At 41.8% G+C, this 14,963-nt stretch overlaps 1 protein-coding gene across 1 annotated transcript in view; it reads right to left on the bottom strand.

The window, feature by feature from the left end:
- Positions 1 to 14,963, bottom strand: part of HSDL2 (hydroxysteroid dehydrogenase like 2) — an 85,054-nt gene that overhangs the window by 50,847 nt on the left and 19,244 nt on the right. Inside the window, exons 3-5 of the mRNA XM_049784696.1 lie at positions 13,315 to 13,413; positions 11,077 to 11,191; positions 2,262 to 2,365 (exon numbers count right to left, since the gene is read on the bottom strand). Coding sequence (XP_049640653.1) covers positions 2,262 to 2,365; positions 11,077 to 11,191; positions 13,315 to 13,413 — 318 coding nt within the window. The remainder of the gene's footprint in view (positions 1 to 2,261; positions 2,366 to 11,076; positions 11,192 to 13,314; positions 13,414 to 14,963) is intronic.

Below are 14,963 nucleotides of genomic sequence, written 5' to 3'. Positions count from 1 at the left end.
GCTGCTAAATGAAACAACAACAACAAAAATCGGGCTGTAGAGTTTCCAAATCTCTTTTTTGGGGGCTCCCAAACAGTACTCAGGAGATCTGAGGGCCACTTCTGGCAAAACCCAGCTAACCGTGTTGGTGGCTCAGTGCTAGGGTCCGAGGATGGGATGTTGTTTGGTTCATGTAGTGGGGGAGATTAACTGACACCACCAGGGAATTGCCAGAAAAGGTGCCTATGATAAGGGACCAATCACTGCAAGGCTGCTCGGACCGCTTCTCTAACTCAGCCAATCCAAGCAGGCTTTTCACGCATGCAAATTAGACAATGTTCTGGACCCAAATCTACACTGTAAAAAGCCTGCTCAGATTGGCCAGAGCCAGAGAGGAAGTCTATGACAGTATAACCTTTGAACCTTTGCTTGTTGTGATTGGCTCACTGTGGTACATACAGCTGCAGCACAGGAACGTTCTGTCTGATACAGCGAATATAGGCCTAAACCTATGTTTTAACTACAAAATTAGGGGGTCGTCTTATACGCCCAGTCGTCTTATACGCTGGAAAATACGGTAATTTATTTTTGGTTTTGAGCCATACCCAGCAGTGCTCAGAGCTTACTCCTGGGTCTGTACTCAGGAATTAGTCCTGGTAGTGCTCAAAGGACTATATTAGAATGCCATACCAGAGAGATAGCACAGCGGCGTTTGCCTTGCAAGCAGCCTACCAAGAACCTAAGGTGATTGGTTCGAATCCCGGCGACCCATATGGTCCCCCGTGCCTGCCAGGAGCTATTTCTGAGCAGATAGCCAGGAGTAACCCCTGAGCACCGCAGGGAATGGCCCAAAACACAAAAACCAAAAACCAAAAAAAAAAAAGAAAAAGAAAAAAAAAAGAAAAGAAAAGAAAAGAAAAGAAAAGAAAAAGAATGCCAGAGATTGAACCTGGTCAGCTGCATACAAGGCAAACACTCTCTACTCACTATACTACAGCTCTAACCTGATGTAATTTGTTTTGTTTTGGGGCCAACCCAGCAGGGCTCATGGGTTACTCCTGGCTCTATGCTCAGAAATTTCTCCTAGCAGGCTTGGTGGACCATATGGGATGCTGGGGTGGAACCCAGGTTAGTCACATGCAAGGCAAATGCCCTACCTGCTGTGCTCCAGCCCCTGATGCAACAATTTTTTTGAGGAGGCACTTATATTTATATATAAGTAATATATATTATTATCATATTACTATGTTTTTGTCAGCATACTCATATAAAAATTGTTAGTTTTCTGTGAAAGGTAAACTACTTAATGAATAACTTTTAGTCATTTCATTTAAGAATAAATTACATAGGGCCCGGAGAGATAGCACAGCGGCGTTTGCCTTGCAAGCAGCCGATCCAGGACCAAAGGTGGTTGGTTCGAATCCCGGTGTCCCATATGGTCCCCCGTGCCTGCCAGGAGCTATTTCTGAGCAGACAGCTAGGAGTAACCCCTGAGCACCGCCGGGTGTGACCCAAAAAAAAAAAAAAAAAAGAATAAATTACATAGGGGCCAGAGAGATAGCACAGTGGTGTTTGCCTTGCATACGGAAGGACCATGGTTCAAATCCCGGCTTCCCATATGGTCCCCCGTGCCTCCCTGGGGAGATTTCTGAGCATAGATCCAGGAGGAACCCCTGAGCGCTGCCGGGTGTGACCCAAAAAAAGAAAAAAATGAATACATTACATATATAAAATTTAAAAAAAATAAAGACTAAAACAATCATACAATGAGTAGAATGCTTGCCTTGTATATAGTACCCCAGGTTCAATCACCATCATCCCATAGTCCCTTATTCTTGCCAGGAATGATCCCTGAGTACAGGAGTAAGTCCTAAAAATGTCAGGTGTGGGCCCCCAACAAACAAAAACATGTATTATGATGAAATATATTATAATAAAGTTCTAATATATCATACCCATCAGGGCCCATGGAGAGTTTTCTGGGACAGTGAAAAATGAAATATTGATTTGGGCTGATTATAGAGGTGAACATATTTTTCAAAACTCATCAAACTGAATCATTTAGATCTGTGTATCATAGAAAATAAATTATACCTCAATTTTTTTCACTGGATAAAGTGTAGGGATACAGTTTTTCAAAACACTAATGACTCTGCCCAGTAGATTTAATAAGGATTGCTATGGATAAATTGTGGTTACATCAGAATACACTCATTTTTGATATAAAACAAATTAAGCATATTTTGATACAGGGCAAGTCAAACCCTCCACATATTACCTACCACAGTGCTGTTTGAACCACAATGGATTTAGGTTCAGTGGTGGACTGAGATTAAGAATATGGGCAACATTACTTTTTTTCAAATGAGGAATACAAGCTTTAGACCTGAAACCAAAAGAAAACACAAGTCAAGTTAATAGTACTCTATCAAATTATATGTTAAACCTCTTATACAGAGCAATTAAGTGCATCATGATCTCTACAATATTTTCTTATTTATTTTTACTTTTCTAGAATAAAAACAGGAAAAGTAATACTCATTTTGGAATATTTTCTTAATGGCCTAATAACTTGATCTGTCTAATGAAAAGAATCAAATCCGGGCCCGGAGAGATAGCACAGCGGTGTTTGCCTTGCAAGCAGCCGATCCAGGATCTAAGGTGGTTGGTTCAAATCCTGGTGTCCCATATGGTCCCCCGTGCCTGCCAGAGTTATTTCTGAGCAGACAGCCTGGAGTAACCCCTGAGCACCGCCGGGTATGGCCCAAAAACCAAAAAAAAAAAAAAAAAAGAATCAAATCCTTGGCACGTTTACCTTAAACGCTTGGGTTTTCAACCCAATTTTTTGTTTTGTTTTATTTTTTGTTTTAGGGACACATCCAGTGGCACTCAGAGGTTACTTCTGGGTCAGCTCTCATAAATCGCTCCTATCAGGCTCAGGGGACCATATGGGATGCCAAGATTCAAACCATCGTTCGTCCTAGGTTGAATGTGTGCAAGACAAATGCCCTACCATTGTGCTATTACTCGGTCCCTTCAACCCAAATTTCTTTTTTTTTTAATTTTTTAATTAAATCATTTTTATTTTGATCAAAGTGGATTACAAATCTTTCACAGTAATATTTTAGGTATAGTGACATTGAGTCAGGGGCATTCACACCACCAGTGTTGTCCTCCCTCCACCCCTGTTCCCAGCATGCATCCCATATCCCCCTCCTTTGACCCCTGGGCTGCTAGTGTTAAGTGGTCCCTTCTGTGTCTAGCTTGTTGTAGATTGGGTTTTGATTCTGTTGTCATTGGCTTTGGATTTGGTGTTTAAGTATGATCATTTTTTATTTCTACTCAATGTTCATATACCTGTTTGGTCTTGGTACCCTCCATTATTTCCCCCTCAATTTATGAGACAGACCAAGATGGTTCAAGTTATGTGGTCTGCTTGGAGGGAAGAAAAAAAAAAGAGAATAAAAAGGGCTGAGGCCAGCAAGGTGGAGCTAGAGGTAAGGTGTCTGCCTGGCAAGCGCTAGCCAAGAAAGGACCGCGGTTCGATCCCCCGGCATCCCATATGGTCCCCCCAAGCCAGGGGCAATTTCTGAGCGCTTAGCCAGGAGTAACCCCTGAGCATCAAAGGGGTGTGGCCCGAAAAACCAAAAAAAAATAAATAAATAAAAGGGGAGGTAAAAATCAAACAAGAAAGAAATGGGAGGAGTCCTTAAATCTAGAGGCTATAAATATCAATTTAAGAGAAGGGAAAAAGGAAGAACATAAAAACATACCAAAAAAATCAAACAAAAGAACCCAAAAAGCACCATAGCAATAAAGACAACAAACAACCAAACAATAACCATGGTCCTAAAATAAAAACAAAACACAGTACACAAAAAAGAAAAACAACAACAACAATAACAAAAAATATAATTTCTTTTGCATAGGCACAGTAAATATTGGGGAGATTAGAAAGGGAATTCCCTTGGCCTAAGAGATAAAGGGTTTCTATGCCCTTGAAGCATACTGTCATGGGAATAACTATAGGCTCCGCACGTTCTCTTTTTCTCTTCCCTAGGTCCTTTTGTGCTATCTGGAAACTTTCCGTTCAGTCATAGATGATAAAATCAGGCCTCTATAACTAGAGATCTTGGCATTTGCACAGGTGGAGACTAGAGTGAAGTCTTTAAGTTTCTAGAAGTTCTGTTCCAATACTGTAATTTTTTTTTTTTTTTGGTTTTTGGGCCACACCCGGTAACGCTCAGGGGTTACTCCTGGCTATGCACTCAGAAGTTGCTCCTGGCTTGGGGGACCATATGGGACACTGGGGGATCGAACCGCGGTCTGTCCAAGGCTAGCGCAGGCAAGGCAGGCGCACCTTACCTTTAGCGCCACAGCCCGGCCCCCCAATACTGTAATTTTAATCAGTCTTCGTTTTTGCACTGATCCTAGTACGAAGCCTAGGATACAGTCTTTCATTATGTTTCCAGAAGTTCTGCTCAGTTGCAGTTGTCTCAGCCAGACCTCTGGGATTAGAGATCTTAGTTGTTGTACAGGTCATAGGCCCAAAGCCTAGGCCCTAGACTAAGGTCTTTTTTATTGGTTCCAGGAAAAGTTCTGCCCAGTCATGGTTATCATAGTCAGTCTTCTGTAGTTAGAGATCTTGACTTTTGCACAGATCAAAGGATGACATGTCTTCTGATTTCATCTTATTGTTAGGTGGTGAGATAAGACAACCTGCTCTGGGCCCGGAGAGATAACACAGCAGCCTTTGCCTTGCAAGCAGCCAATCCAGGACCAAAGGTGGTTGGTTCGAATCCCGGAGTTCCATATGGTCCCCTGTGCCTGCCAGGAGCTATTTCTGAGCAGACAGTCAGGAGTAACTCCTGAGCATCACCGGGAGACAACCTGCTCTTAGACCTAGTTGTTGACATTTCCTCACTGTCAGGATGTCATATCAAAACTGGCGCATATTGGTGTCTGAGCAGTATTAAGAATGTCCCAGAGGGAGTTTGGTTCCTGGAGCTGGTGCAGAAAATCGTGTCAGATCTATGTCTGAGATCTAGGCTTCAACCCAAATTTCTGTCCCAAACAATTCTCTCTCTCTCACCCTCTTCTTTTTTGACACTATTTCTCACTCTCATTCTGTCTGTCTGTCTTCCTTTCTCGCCTTTCCTTCTCTCCGCACTAATTACATTTTCCCCCCTGGTTACTGGGTCACACTTGGCAGTGCTCAGGGTTACTCCTGGCTCTGTGCTCACTAATCACTCCTGGCAGGCACAGGGGACCATATGGGATGCTGGGATTCGAAACACCATCAATCCTGGATCAGCTGCTTGCAAGGCAAACACTCTACTACTGTGCTATCTCTTCGGCCCCCACTAATTACAATTTTTAAAAATTCAAGGGAGATAAACCTGAGTTCAAATTTTGACCTTTGCAAAATTTAGCATTCTCATTCTCAGTTTCTCTTCTTTTAATTTCCTCTACAATCTAGGTATTAAAATGAGATTACATAAATGAAATTTAGAGCAATGCATATACTAAAACAGGAAACTATCACTAATATTAGTATTACAGGTGATTTATTTTATCTTAGTAGAGTGCTAAAACAATGAAAATGTAATTGTATCTCTATGTGTGTGCTTGTGTTTATGTGTGTGTTGCATCAGGAATCCAATCCAGGCCCTCATATATACAAAGCACGAATGTACTCCCCATCACCGCTTCCCTAAATTGTCATTTAAAAATGTAACATCTGGGGCCCAGAGAGATAGCACAGCAGTGTTTGCCTTGCAAGCAGCCGATCCAGGACCTAAGGTGGTTGGTTCGAATCCTGGTGTCCCATATGGTCCCGAGTGCCTGCCAGGAGCTATTTCTGAGCAGACAGCCAGGAGTAACCCCTGAGTACCGCCAGGTGTGGCCCAAAAACCAAAAAAAAAAAAAAAAAGTAACATCTGGGCCGGAGGTCTTGCATGCAGCCGACCTGGGTTTAAAACTCCAGCATTTCATATGATCCCCTGAGCACTGCTAGGAGTTACACCTGAGTCAAGAGTAAACCTTGAACACCACCAGGTTCCCCCCTCCCAAAAAAGTAAGATCTGAAACAGAGACCATTGAAAGGGCTGAGTGCATGCTTTGTGTATAGTAGGTTTGGGTTCAATTCATGGCACTATCAGAGGTGACCTCAAATACAAAGCAGGAAATAAGTCTCAAGCATATGTGAATCCAAAATCTAATAAAAACATAACTTCCAATACTCTTCCAAGTTTAATTTGTATCAATATGCAATGTCTTTGAAAACAGTATTACTTTAACTATTTATAAAAGCAGACAATTTGTTTAAGAACAAACAAAACAGAAACCAAAACCAAAGACTCAAGTTTGGACTGGAAAGAAGAATACATGAGTCAGGTGATTGTTTTATGTGCAGTTGACTAAGGTTCAATCCCCAGCTCACCATATGTTCCTCTGAGTCCCTATGGAGGTGAATATTGAGCACAGAGCCAGGAATAAGCCATGAGCACTGCCAGGTGTGCCCTACACCTCAAAATTAAAGGAGAAAGAAATATGTCCACATGTACAAAGAAAGTTCTGATTCATTTTACTTGACCATATGGCTTGTAATGTGTCTCTCTATCTTTTTTTTGTTTTGTTTTGTTTTTGTTTTTGGTTTTGGTTTTGGTTTTGATTTTTGGATTTTGGGCCACACCTGGTGACACTCAGGGGTTACTCCTGGCTATGCACTCAGAAATCTCTCCTAGTTTGGGGGAACATATGGAAAACTGGAGATCAAACCGAGGTCCGTCCTGGGCCAGCCAAATGCAAGGCAAATGCCCTACCGCTACACTATCACTCTGGCCCCCTTCTATTTCCTTTTCTTTGTTTGGTTTTGGAGAGATGTATCATTTTCTATTTCTTTTTCTTTGTTTTATTTTGTTTTGGGGAGACTCACTAGGAAATTATTCCTGCCTACGTCATCTGAGGACCGTGTGGTTCTAGAAACAGAACCCAGGCCTCACAAACACAAGGCAAGTGTATTGCTGAGCAGATGTCCAGTCTTCATCTCATTTGTGAAAGAGATGTGGGTATGATTCCTTCTTCAACATAAAAAAATATATATCTAAATAAAACTGGAGAGCTAGTACTGGGGTTAGGGCACGTGCTCTGCATTTGGCCAACCTTGGATTAATCATCAGTACTAAGTGAACACCTGAGAATTGCAGAGCATAACTCTGGAGGTCCCTAAGTACCCCCAGGGTGGCCTGAGTTATCTTGAGCACTGCAGTCTGTTGTACTGAACTGTGACTCTGTGGCCAAAAATTGCAAGGAGTGACCCACAGGTCCCCTGAATATTAGTCACTTCCACCTACAGAGAAAAGGGAAGGGGAAGTAGGAGGGGGAAAGAAAGGACAGGAAAGAAGAGAATGGGAGAGGACAGGACAGGATGGGACAGGACAGGAGGGGCGAGAATAAAAACATGGCTCAATAATAAAGCACACGGTTCATATATGATATCCTGGACTCAATGCCCAGTACCCCCCCCCCGCCTCTCCTGGCAAATATAAGAAAAGAGAAAATTAAACAACAGTGCAAACAGAATGGCAAATGGCCAGTTTTTAAGCTGTTTCTGAGTTCAGAAATGAGGCAGTTGATAATGCTTCTTCTTGGCTTTAATAAAAGTTTATCATTTGGAGCCCTCTTCCAGGGAAACAGAGAAATGAGTTGAGGTTAAGTGACAAACACATCTAGTACTGTTACAAGACTCTGCTAATCTCAGGGAGACCATTGAGATGAACTGGCTTAGGGAAATCAGAAACCATCTAGGAATGTCTAGATCAGCAGTGACTGGCCACAGCATTGAGAAAAGTTCTGGAGATCAAAATCCCTCCCAACCCTGGAGAGAGATGATAGATTCCCTCCAGGACACTCCAAAAGAGAGTGAGAGGCCCAAAGCACTTTTGGCTCATCATGTTGACCTGATCTTTGCATCTTTACATCAGTATCTTTACTCCTGAGAAACCCTGATTTCACAGTTCAGGTTTTAATGGAAATCATCCTGATGCTCCTACTGATGAAATGATTGCGGACGACCAACCAGCAAGAATGAACACCTGATTTGCTTGTGAGCTATACTTGGACTCTTACTCAGACTGTGGGTGGAGGGTTTGTGGGTCAAATTGTCACCGTAGGGATCACACCCAGACTTACTTCCTAATAGGGAAGCATCAGTTAAGGCAAATAAGAAAGAAGAGGGAGCCAGCAGTTCAATGTTGCCTAAGGTGCCCATGTAAGCCCTACCAACAAGGATGGAGTAGAAGAGAGCCAAGAATCAGGCTTCCCCAGAAATTGCCCAAGATCGTTGATTGTGTATACATCTAGAGCACCCTCTGGACTCCTTAACAGAAGTGGCCCTGCAAAACAGGAGGGATCTGGACCTAAGGTACTTAAAACAAAGTGGATTGTATAAGGTCCAAGGAGAACAGATATCAGGAGTCATCCCAGAGATGCTGCAGCAGGTGAAGGCCAATTTTCAGGAATGGAAAGATTTTGCCTCCTGATATAAACAATATTTCACTCAATTACCCAGGATAACTGCCCTGGATAGGCCACTGTTCATTCTTTTTGTGATGTTCTTAATAGATCCTTGCATGATTAATTTCTCACCCACTTTATTCAGGCACGCATAGGTGCAGTTAAGATGCTTGTGCTAAAGTTCCAGTATGTGCCCATAAGCAGGGACAGGAATAAGGAACCTCAAGGAGAGTCAAGGATTTGACTCAGGTCCATAAGAAGAGGGAATGTGAGACCATGGGTTCAAGGTGAGATGCCATTTTGTAAAAACCACATGTTAGGCTTCTCTTTTGTTCTCAACAAGGGTAGATGCCATTTTGTAAAAGACCATACACAAGTCTGTTTCCATTATCACTGCCCCAAGCTACCTGGCCATACCAGATAGCCTATCTTGAAAGGACAAAGGAGCAGTAGAAAGGTACCTAGACATAAGCCAATCATTTTAAAGATTATCAAAAGCTAGAACCTCCCTGTATCCCCTCCCTATATAATCTGATTTATGACCTTGGAAGGGGTCATCTCCCTTGGGAGATGGCCCTGATATGTCAATATGGGGCTTGTGACTGACAGAATAAAGTTTTGTTTAGCTTTAAAATAAAAGTTAACTGTTTGCCATATAGCTGTCCAGATTTTCCAGGATTTCAAAAGAAGATCATAAATCTGAATTTGTAAAATAAATTTCTAACTCCCCCCATTTTTTGGCAACACCTGGCAGTGTTCACAGCTTACTTCTGGCTCTGCACTCAGGGATTACTCCTGACAGGCCTTAAGAGTCATTATGGAGTGCCAGGGATCAAATTTGGTTCAGCACTATGCTAGGCAAACACCCTACCTCTATACTATCACTCCAGCCCATGGATTGAATTTCTTGTTTTTTTTTTTAATATCTTAATTTAAGCACCATGATTACAAACATGGTTTCTTTTTAGGGGGTGGCAACACCCAGTGACACTCAGGGGTTACTCCTGGCTATGCGCTCAGAAATTGCTCCTGGTTTGGGGGATTATATGGAACGTCCAGGGATAGAACCGCGGTCCATCCAAGGCTAGTACATGCAAGGCAGATGTCTTTCCGCTTGCACCACATGTTTGTAATTGGGTTTTAGTTATACCATGGGTTGAATTTCAAGTCTAATCAGAGTCCAACTCAAAGCCCAAGATCCTAAGCCCCTGTCCTGTGTTTATACAGAAACGAGAAACATACAAGATTCTTTTAAGGCAGAGAAGTAAGTTCTATGTTGATCTGTCCTTAGATCTCCATGAAAAATGACAGAACTTGTGGGCCAGTAAACACATAAACAAATGGATAAATGAAAAAAAATGTTCCAAGAAATCTAGACCAGACCAAGATAATATTTTTCTTTCCCCTCTTCATTCTAAATTTCCTTTCATATTGCCCAAGATAGTATTAGCCATTTGTCAGTTTCATTAAAATGTGATTCACAGTGAGCTTCTGTTATTTATATAAATAAAACCCATGTGTTTTTCTAGGAAAGAGACACTTCTGGCTTTGAACAATCAGAACTCAGTCTGCATATGTGTATTTATGTATGCACATATCAAACATACTTGAGCTATACTTTAATCTTTATTAAATATACAGGAAAAAAAGAATTTGAATAAAACCATTCTGCAAATGCTAGAAACACTTTTAGGTCTTTATAAAATAACTGACTAGTTTCATTAATTGGCTGACAAAGCTGTGGATATTGTTGTGGAGACCATATCCAAATGGGAGGGAGCTGGTCTCTTAAGCAGATTTAAGTAGATTTATTTATTTATTTATTTATTTATTTATTTATTTATTTATTTATGTTCGGTTTTTGAGTCACACCAGCGGCACTCAGGAGTTACTTCTTTTTTTTTTTTTTGGTTTTTGGGCCACACCCGGCGTTGCTTAGGGGTTACTCCTGGCTGTCTGCTCAGAAATAGCTCCTGGCAGGCACGGGGGACCATATGGGACACCGGGATTCGAACCAACCACCTTTGGTCCTGGATCGGCTGCTTGCAAGGCAAACGCCGCTGTGCTATCTCTTCGGGCCCAGGAGTTACTTCTGACTCTGTTCAGAAGTTGCTCCTGGCAGGCTCGGGGAACCATATGGGATACCAGGATTCGAACCGGAGTCTGTCCTGTTTTGGTCACGTGCAAGGCAAATGGCTTACTGCTGTATTATCACTCCAGCCTCTAGGTAAATTTTTTTTTAGGCACAGGACTTATAATACTCATGATGGCTGATTTAGAGAGTTGGTTTTTTTCTGTTTTTTATGTTTGTTTTTTGGTGACGCTCAGGGGTTACTCCTGGCTAAGCGCTCAGAAATCATTGCTGGCTTTGGGGACCATATGGGACACCAGGGGATTGAACTGAGGTCCTAGGCTAGAAGGCGCAAGGCAGATGCCTTACCGTTTGTGCCACTGCTCTGGCCCCTGATTTAGGGAGATTTTATCCTTTATTGCTAACCTAACACAAATCTATTTACAGTCAGTTCTGGAGAAAACACTGCAATTTCTTCCCAGTAACTCTTTAATTTACAACTAACTTACGTAAGATAAGTGCCTCTCGTGTTGACATTCATCATTAAATCCACTCTCTTCGTTGGTGTTTCCAATGTGTTGGTCAAACTAATAGCACTGGCATTATTCACCAAAATATCGATTCCTGTTTTCAAATAATTAACTTCAGATTAATGTTATTTAAATTTTATAATAAAAAAATGAAAAACATTTACTCAATATCACTAAATCCTAAGTGACTCACAAATAATTATTTAAGATGATTTTGAGTGGCCCATGCATCCGAGCAACCCACTGTGCAAGACTGACCATGTGTCAAAAACACCACCAGAATGATTCTCATGGATACAACAGAGACTGCAGGTCTCCAGAGGTGCACATGAAATGTCAGAAGGCTTTGTCCTTTGTGTCTTATTGCCTCCCTCCATATCAGTTCTCAAATTCTCTAACCTCCAAGGCTTCCCATTTTTGTCTTTTTTTGGTTTTATTTTCAATGTACACCCCACACTGCTTTGTTTACTCCTAGCTCTATGTTCGGTGATCACTCCTGGTGGTACTGGAGGATCACGTGGAGTTCTGGGATCAAGCCTAGGCTGGTCACAAGGAAAGCACTCTACAGACTAAAACTCCAATTCCTCATGTCTTCATTTGTTGTCTTCAAAACTTAAACCCAACTTTGTTTTGTTTTTCGGGTCATACTGGCAATGTTCAGGGGGTTACTCTTGGCTCTGTGCTCAGAAATCCTCAGGGATGCCAGAAATCAAACCAGGGTTTGTCTTGGTGTTGACCGCTTGCAAGGCAAACTCCTTACTGCTGTGCTATCGCTACAGCCTCTAAATCCAAGTTGCTTAAAAGTTTTCTCTCGGGGGGGGGGGGGGGGGGTCCGGGAAGATGGCACTAGAGGTAAGGTGTCTGCCTTGCAAGCGCTAGTGTAGGACGGACCCCGGCGTCCCATATGGTCCCCCCAAGCCAGGAGCGATTTCTGAGCACATAGCCAGGAGTAACCCCTGAGCGTCAAACCGGTGTGGCCCAAAAATAAAAACAAAAACAAAAACAAAGTTTTCTCTCTGGCCCGGAGAGATAGCACAGCAGTGTTTGCCTTGCAAGCAGCCGATCCAGAACGTAAGGTGGTTGGTTCGAATCCCGGTGTACTATATGGTCCCCCGTGCCTGCCAGGAGCTATTTCTGAGCAGACAGCCAGGAGTAACCTCTGAGCACCACCGGGTGTGGCCCAAAAACCAAACCCCCCCCCCAAAAAAAAAAAAGTTTTCTCTCCTCTCAGGTATCTTTCCAAGGAAGGGCTCCTTCTTATAAGCATAGCACTTTCCTACTCCTCCTCATAACCCTTATTTAAATGAAAGTGTTCTTCTTAGGAACTGAAAAAAGAACCAGTTTCCATTTTAGGCCAATCATTAAAATAGACGAACCCTATTTTGCTAATACACAAAGGACATCTAGTAAAAAACTCAAGTTGACCTAAATTTTGATACTTCCATGTGACTTTGTGTTGTAACAAACAAAATGAAGTAAACTAGTTAGTGACTGCAAGTAAGCAGATAATGGTTGTGAATGAGAGACTGGGGACACTGGTGAAAGAAAGGTCACACTAATAGTGGAATTGGTGTTTGAACATTTAATGCCTTAAAAGACTGTATTATGATCAACTTGGTAAATCATGGTGTTAAAATAATAAGTTTTTAATCTTGTTAACTACAGAGCTAAAAATGAAATATAAATATAAAATACAAAATAAATACAATTTTTTTCATGTAACAAAAATAAATAAACAAAAGGTAGCAAATCCTTTGGGAAGAGATTGAAGGTAGAGTGATAGGCACTAGAGGAAAGGAAAGGGGGAAAAAAAGAAAGGGAAGAATAAATGTTAAGAGAATTTGCTGGGGCCGGAGAGATAGCATGGAGGTAAGGCTTTGTGAGCAGAAGGATGGCGGTTCAAATCCAGGCATCCCATATGGTCCCCCAAGCCTGCCAGGAGCAATTTTGGAGCGTAAAGCCAGGAGTAACCCCTGAGCGCTGCCGGGTGTGACCCAAAAAACAAAAACCAAAAAAATAAAAGGGAGAATTTGCTAACAATTAAAAATAATACGTATTTTTGCACTCTCTTGTTAGTGAGTAAGCACTCATTTCCTAAATGAAAATAAATGCTTACTATGCCAAAGACTCAGAAAAAAGTCTCAAATTAAAAAAAAAATTATAGGTACACATCTATGTTGCCAAGATTTAAGAATTATTTCAGAATTAAGGCACTACCTCCAAATTTCTCCACGGCCATTTCCACTGCACTGCTGATCTGCTGTTCATCTCTCACATCAACCACACAGGGTAAAGCCTTTCCTCCAGCTGCTTCTACTGCAAAGAACAAACAAATAAATAGCATCACTTTCCTTTTAATATAAGTAAAAAAAAAAAAAAAGGAAGAAAGAAAGAAAGAAAAAGCACTGATGGGACATTACTGAATGGGCTGAAGGGTATGTCCAGGTTCTAGCTCTGTGCTCTATTCCCAGCCCAAATGGTTCCCAGAAGCACCTCCTGAGAAGTGAACCATCTCTGAGCAGTCAGAAGCGTGCACAAGCGTGCTCGCACACACACACACCAATATAATTATATTGTATAACTTCTAGAGACCCCACCTTGTTGGAGGGCAGAGTGATGAATCCATATCCAAATCAGAATAGCTAGGACACATCTATTAAAAAAAGAAAGCAAGGGGGCCAGACAGATGGGACAGTGGGTAGAATGCTTGCCTTATATACAGCTGACTCGGGTTCTATTTCCAGCATTCCAGGCCAGAGAGATAGTATGAAGGTAGGGTGTTTGCCTTGCATGTAGAAGGACGGTGGTTTGAATCCCAGCATCCCATATGGTCCCCTGAGCCTGCCAGGAGCAATTTCTGAACATAGAGCCAGGAGTAACCCTGAGTGCTGCAGGGTATAACCCAAAAAACAAAAAAAAAAAAAAAATTTTTTTCCAGCATTACATATGGTCCCCCAATCACTATGAGGAGTAATTCCTGAATATAGAGCCAGGAGTAACTCCTGAGTATTTTCCATTGTGACACCCTCCCAAAAAATAAGATAAAAAAGATAAAAAGATAAAAAGAGATTAATTAAAATTTTCATTAGGAAAAAATTGAAAAATACAAAAATATAAAGATGAGTTTAATATACTATTATGAATCCATCTCCTATTTTCAAGTTATTTTGTTTGTTTTTTGGGTCACACCCGGCAGGTTCAGGGGTTACTCCTGGCTCTGTGCTCAAAAATCACTCCTGGCAGGCACAAGGGACCATATCAGATGTCAGGATTTGAATCAACATCCATCCTGGATCAGCTGCGTGCAATGCAAATGCCCTACCTCTGTGCTATCTCTCTGGCCCTTGAGTTGTTCTGTTTTTTGTTTTTTGGGGCCACACCTGTTAGATGCTCAGAGGTTACTCCTGACTATACGCTCAGAAATTGCCCCTGGCTTGGGGGGACCATATGAGAGGCCACGGTCCTTCCTAGGCAAGTGCTTGCAAGGCCTTACCTCTAGTGCCACCTCTCCGGCCCCAAGTTGTTTTGTTTTAATTTATCTACCACCAAACCTATTTTGGGTTTAGCTAGTATAATTTAAACAAATGTCAGGCATCACTTACTGATAAAATAAATATATATAAATATATATATATATATTCCCTTAACATAACTATGATGGTATTAACATAAATAATAAAACTAGCAAAATCAAATAAACTTTAATTTGGGGGAGGATTTAGGCCACATCCAGCAGCACTCAGAAAATTGCTCTCAGCAGGTTCGGGGGACCATATGGGATACCAGGGATTCAACCTGGGCCCATCCTGGATTTGCCATGTGCAGGCAAATGTCCTACCACTGTGCTATCTCTCTGGCCCAAACTT

The sequence above is a fragment of the Suncus etruscus genome, chromosome 1 (genome assembly GCF_024139225.1).
Source record: "Suncus etruscus isolate mSunEtr1 chromosome 1, mSunEtr1.pri.cur, whole genome shotgun sequence".
NCBI classification, from domain to species: Eukaryota; Metazoa; Chordata; class Mammalia; order Eulipotyphla; family Soricidae; genus Suncus; species Suncus etruscus.
The sequence above is the reverse complement of the archived record's forward strand: the minus strand, read 5'-3'. Positions and strand labels throughout refer to the sequence as shown.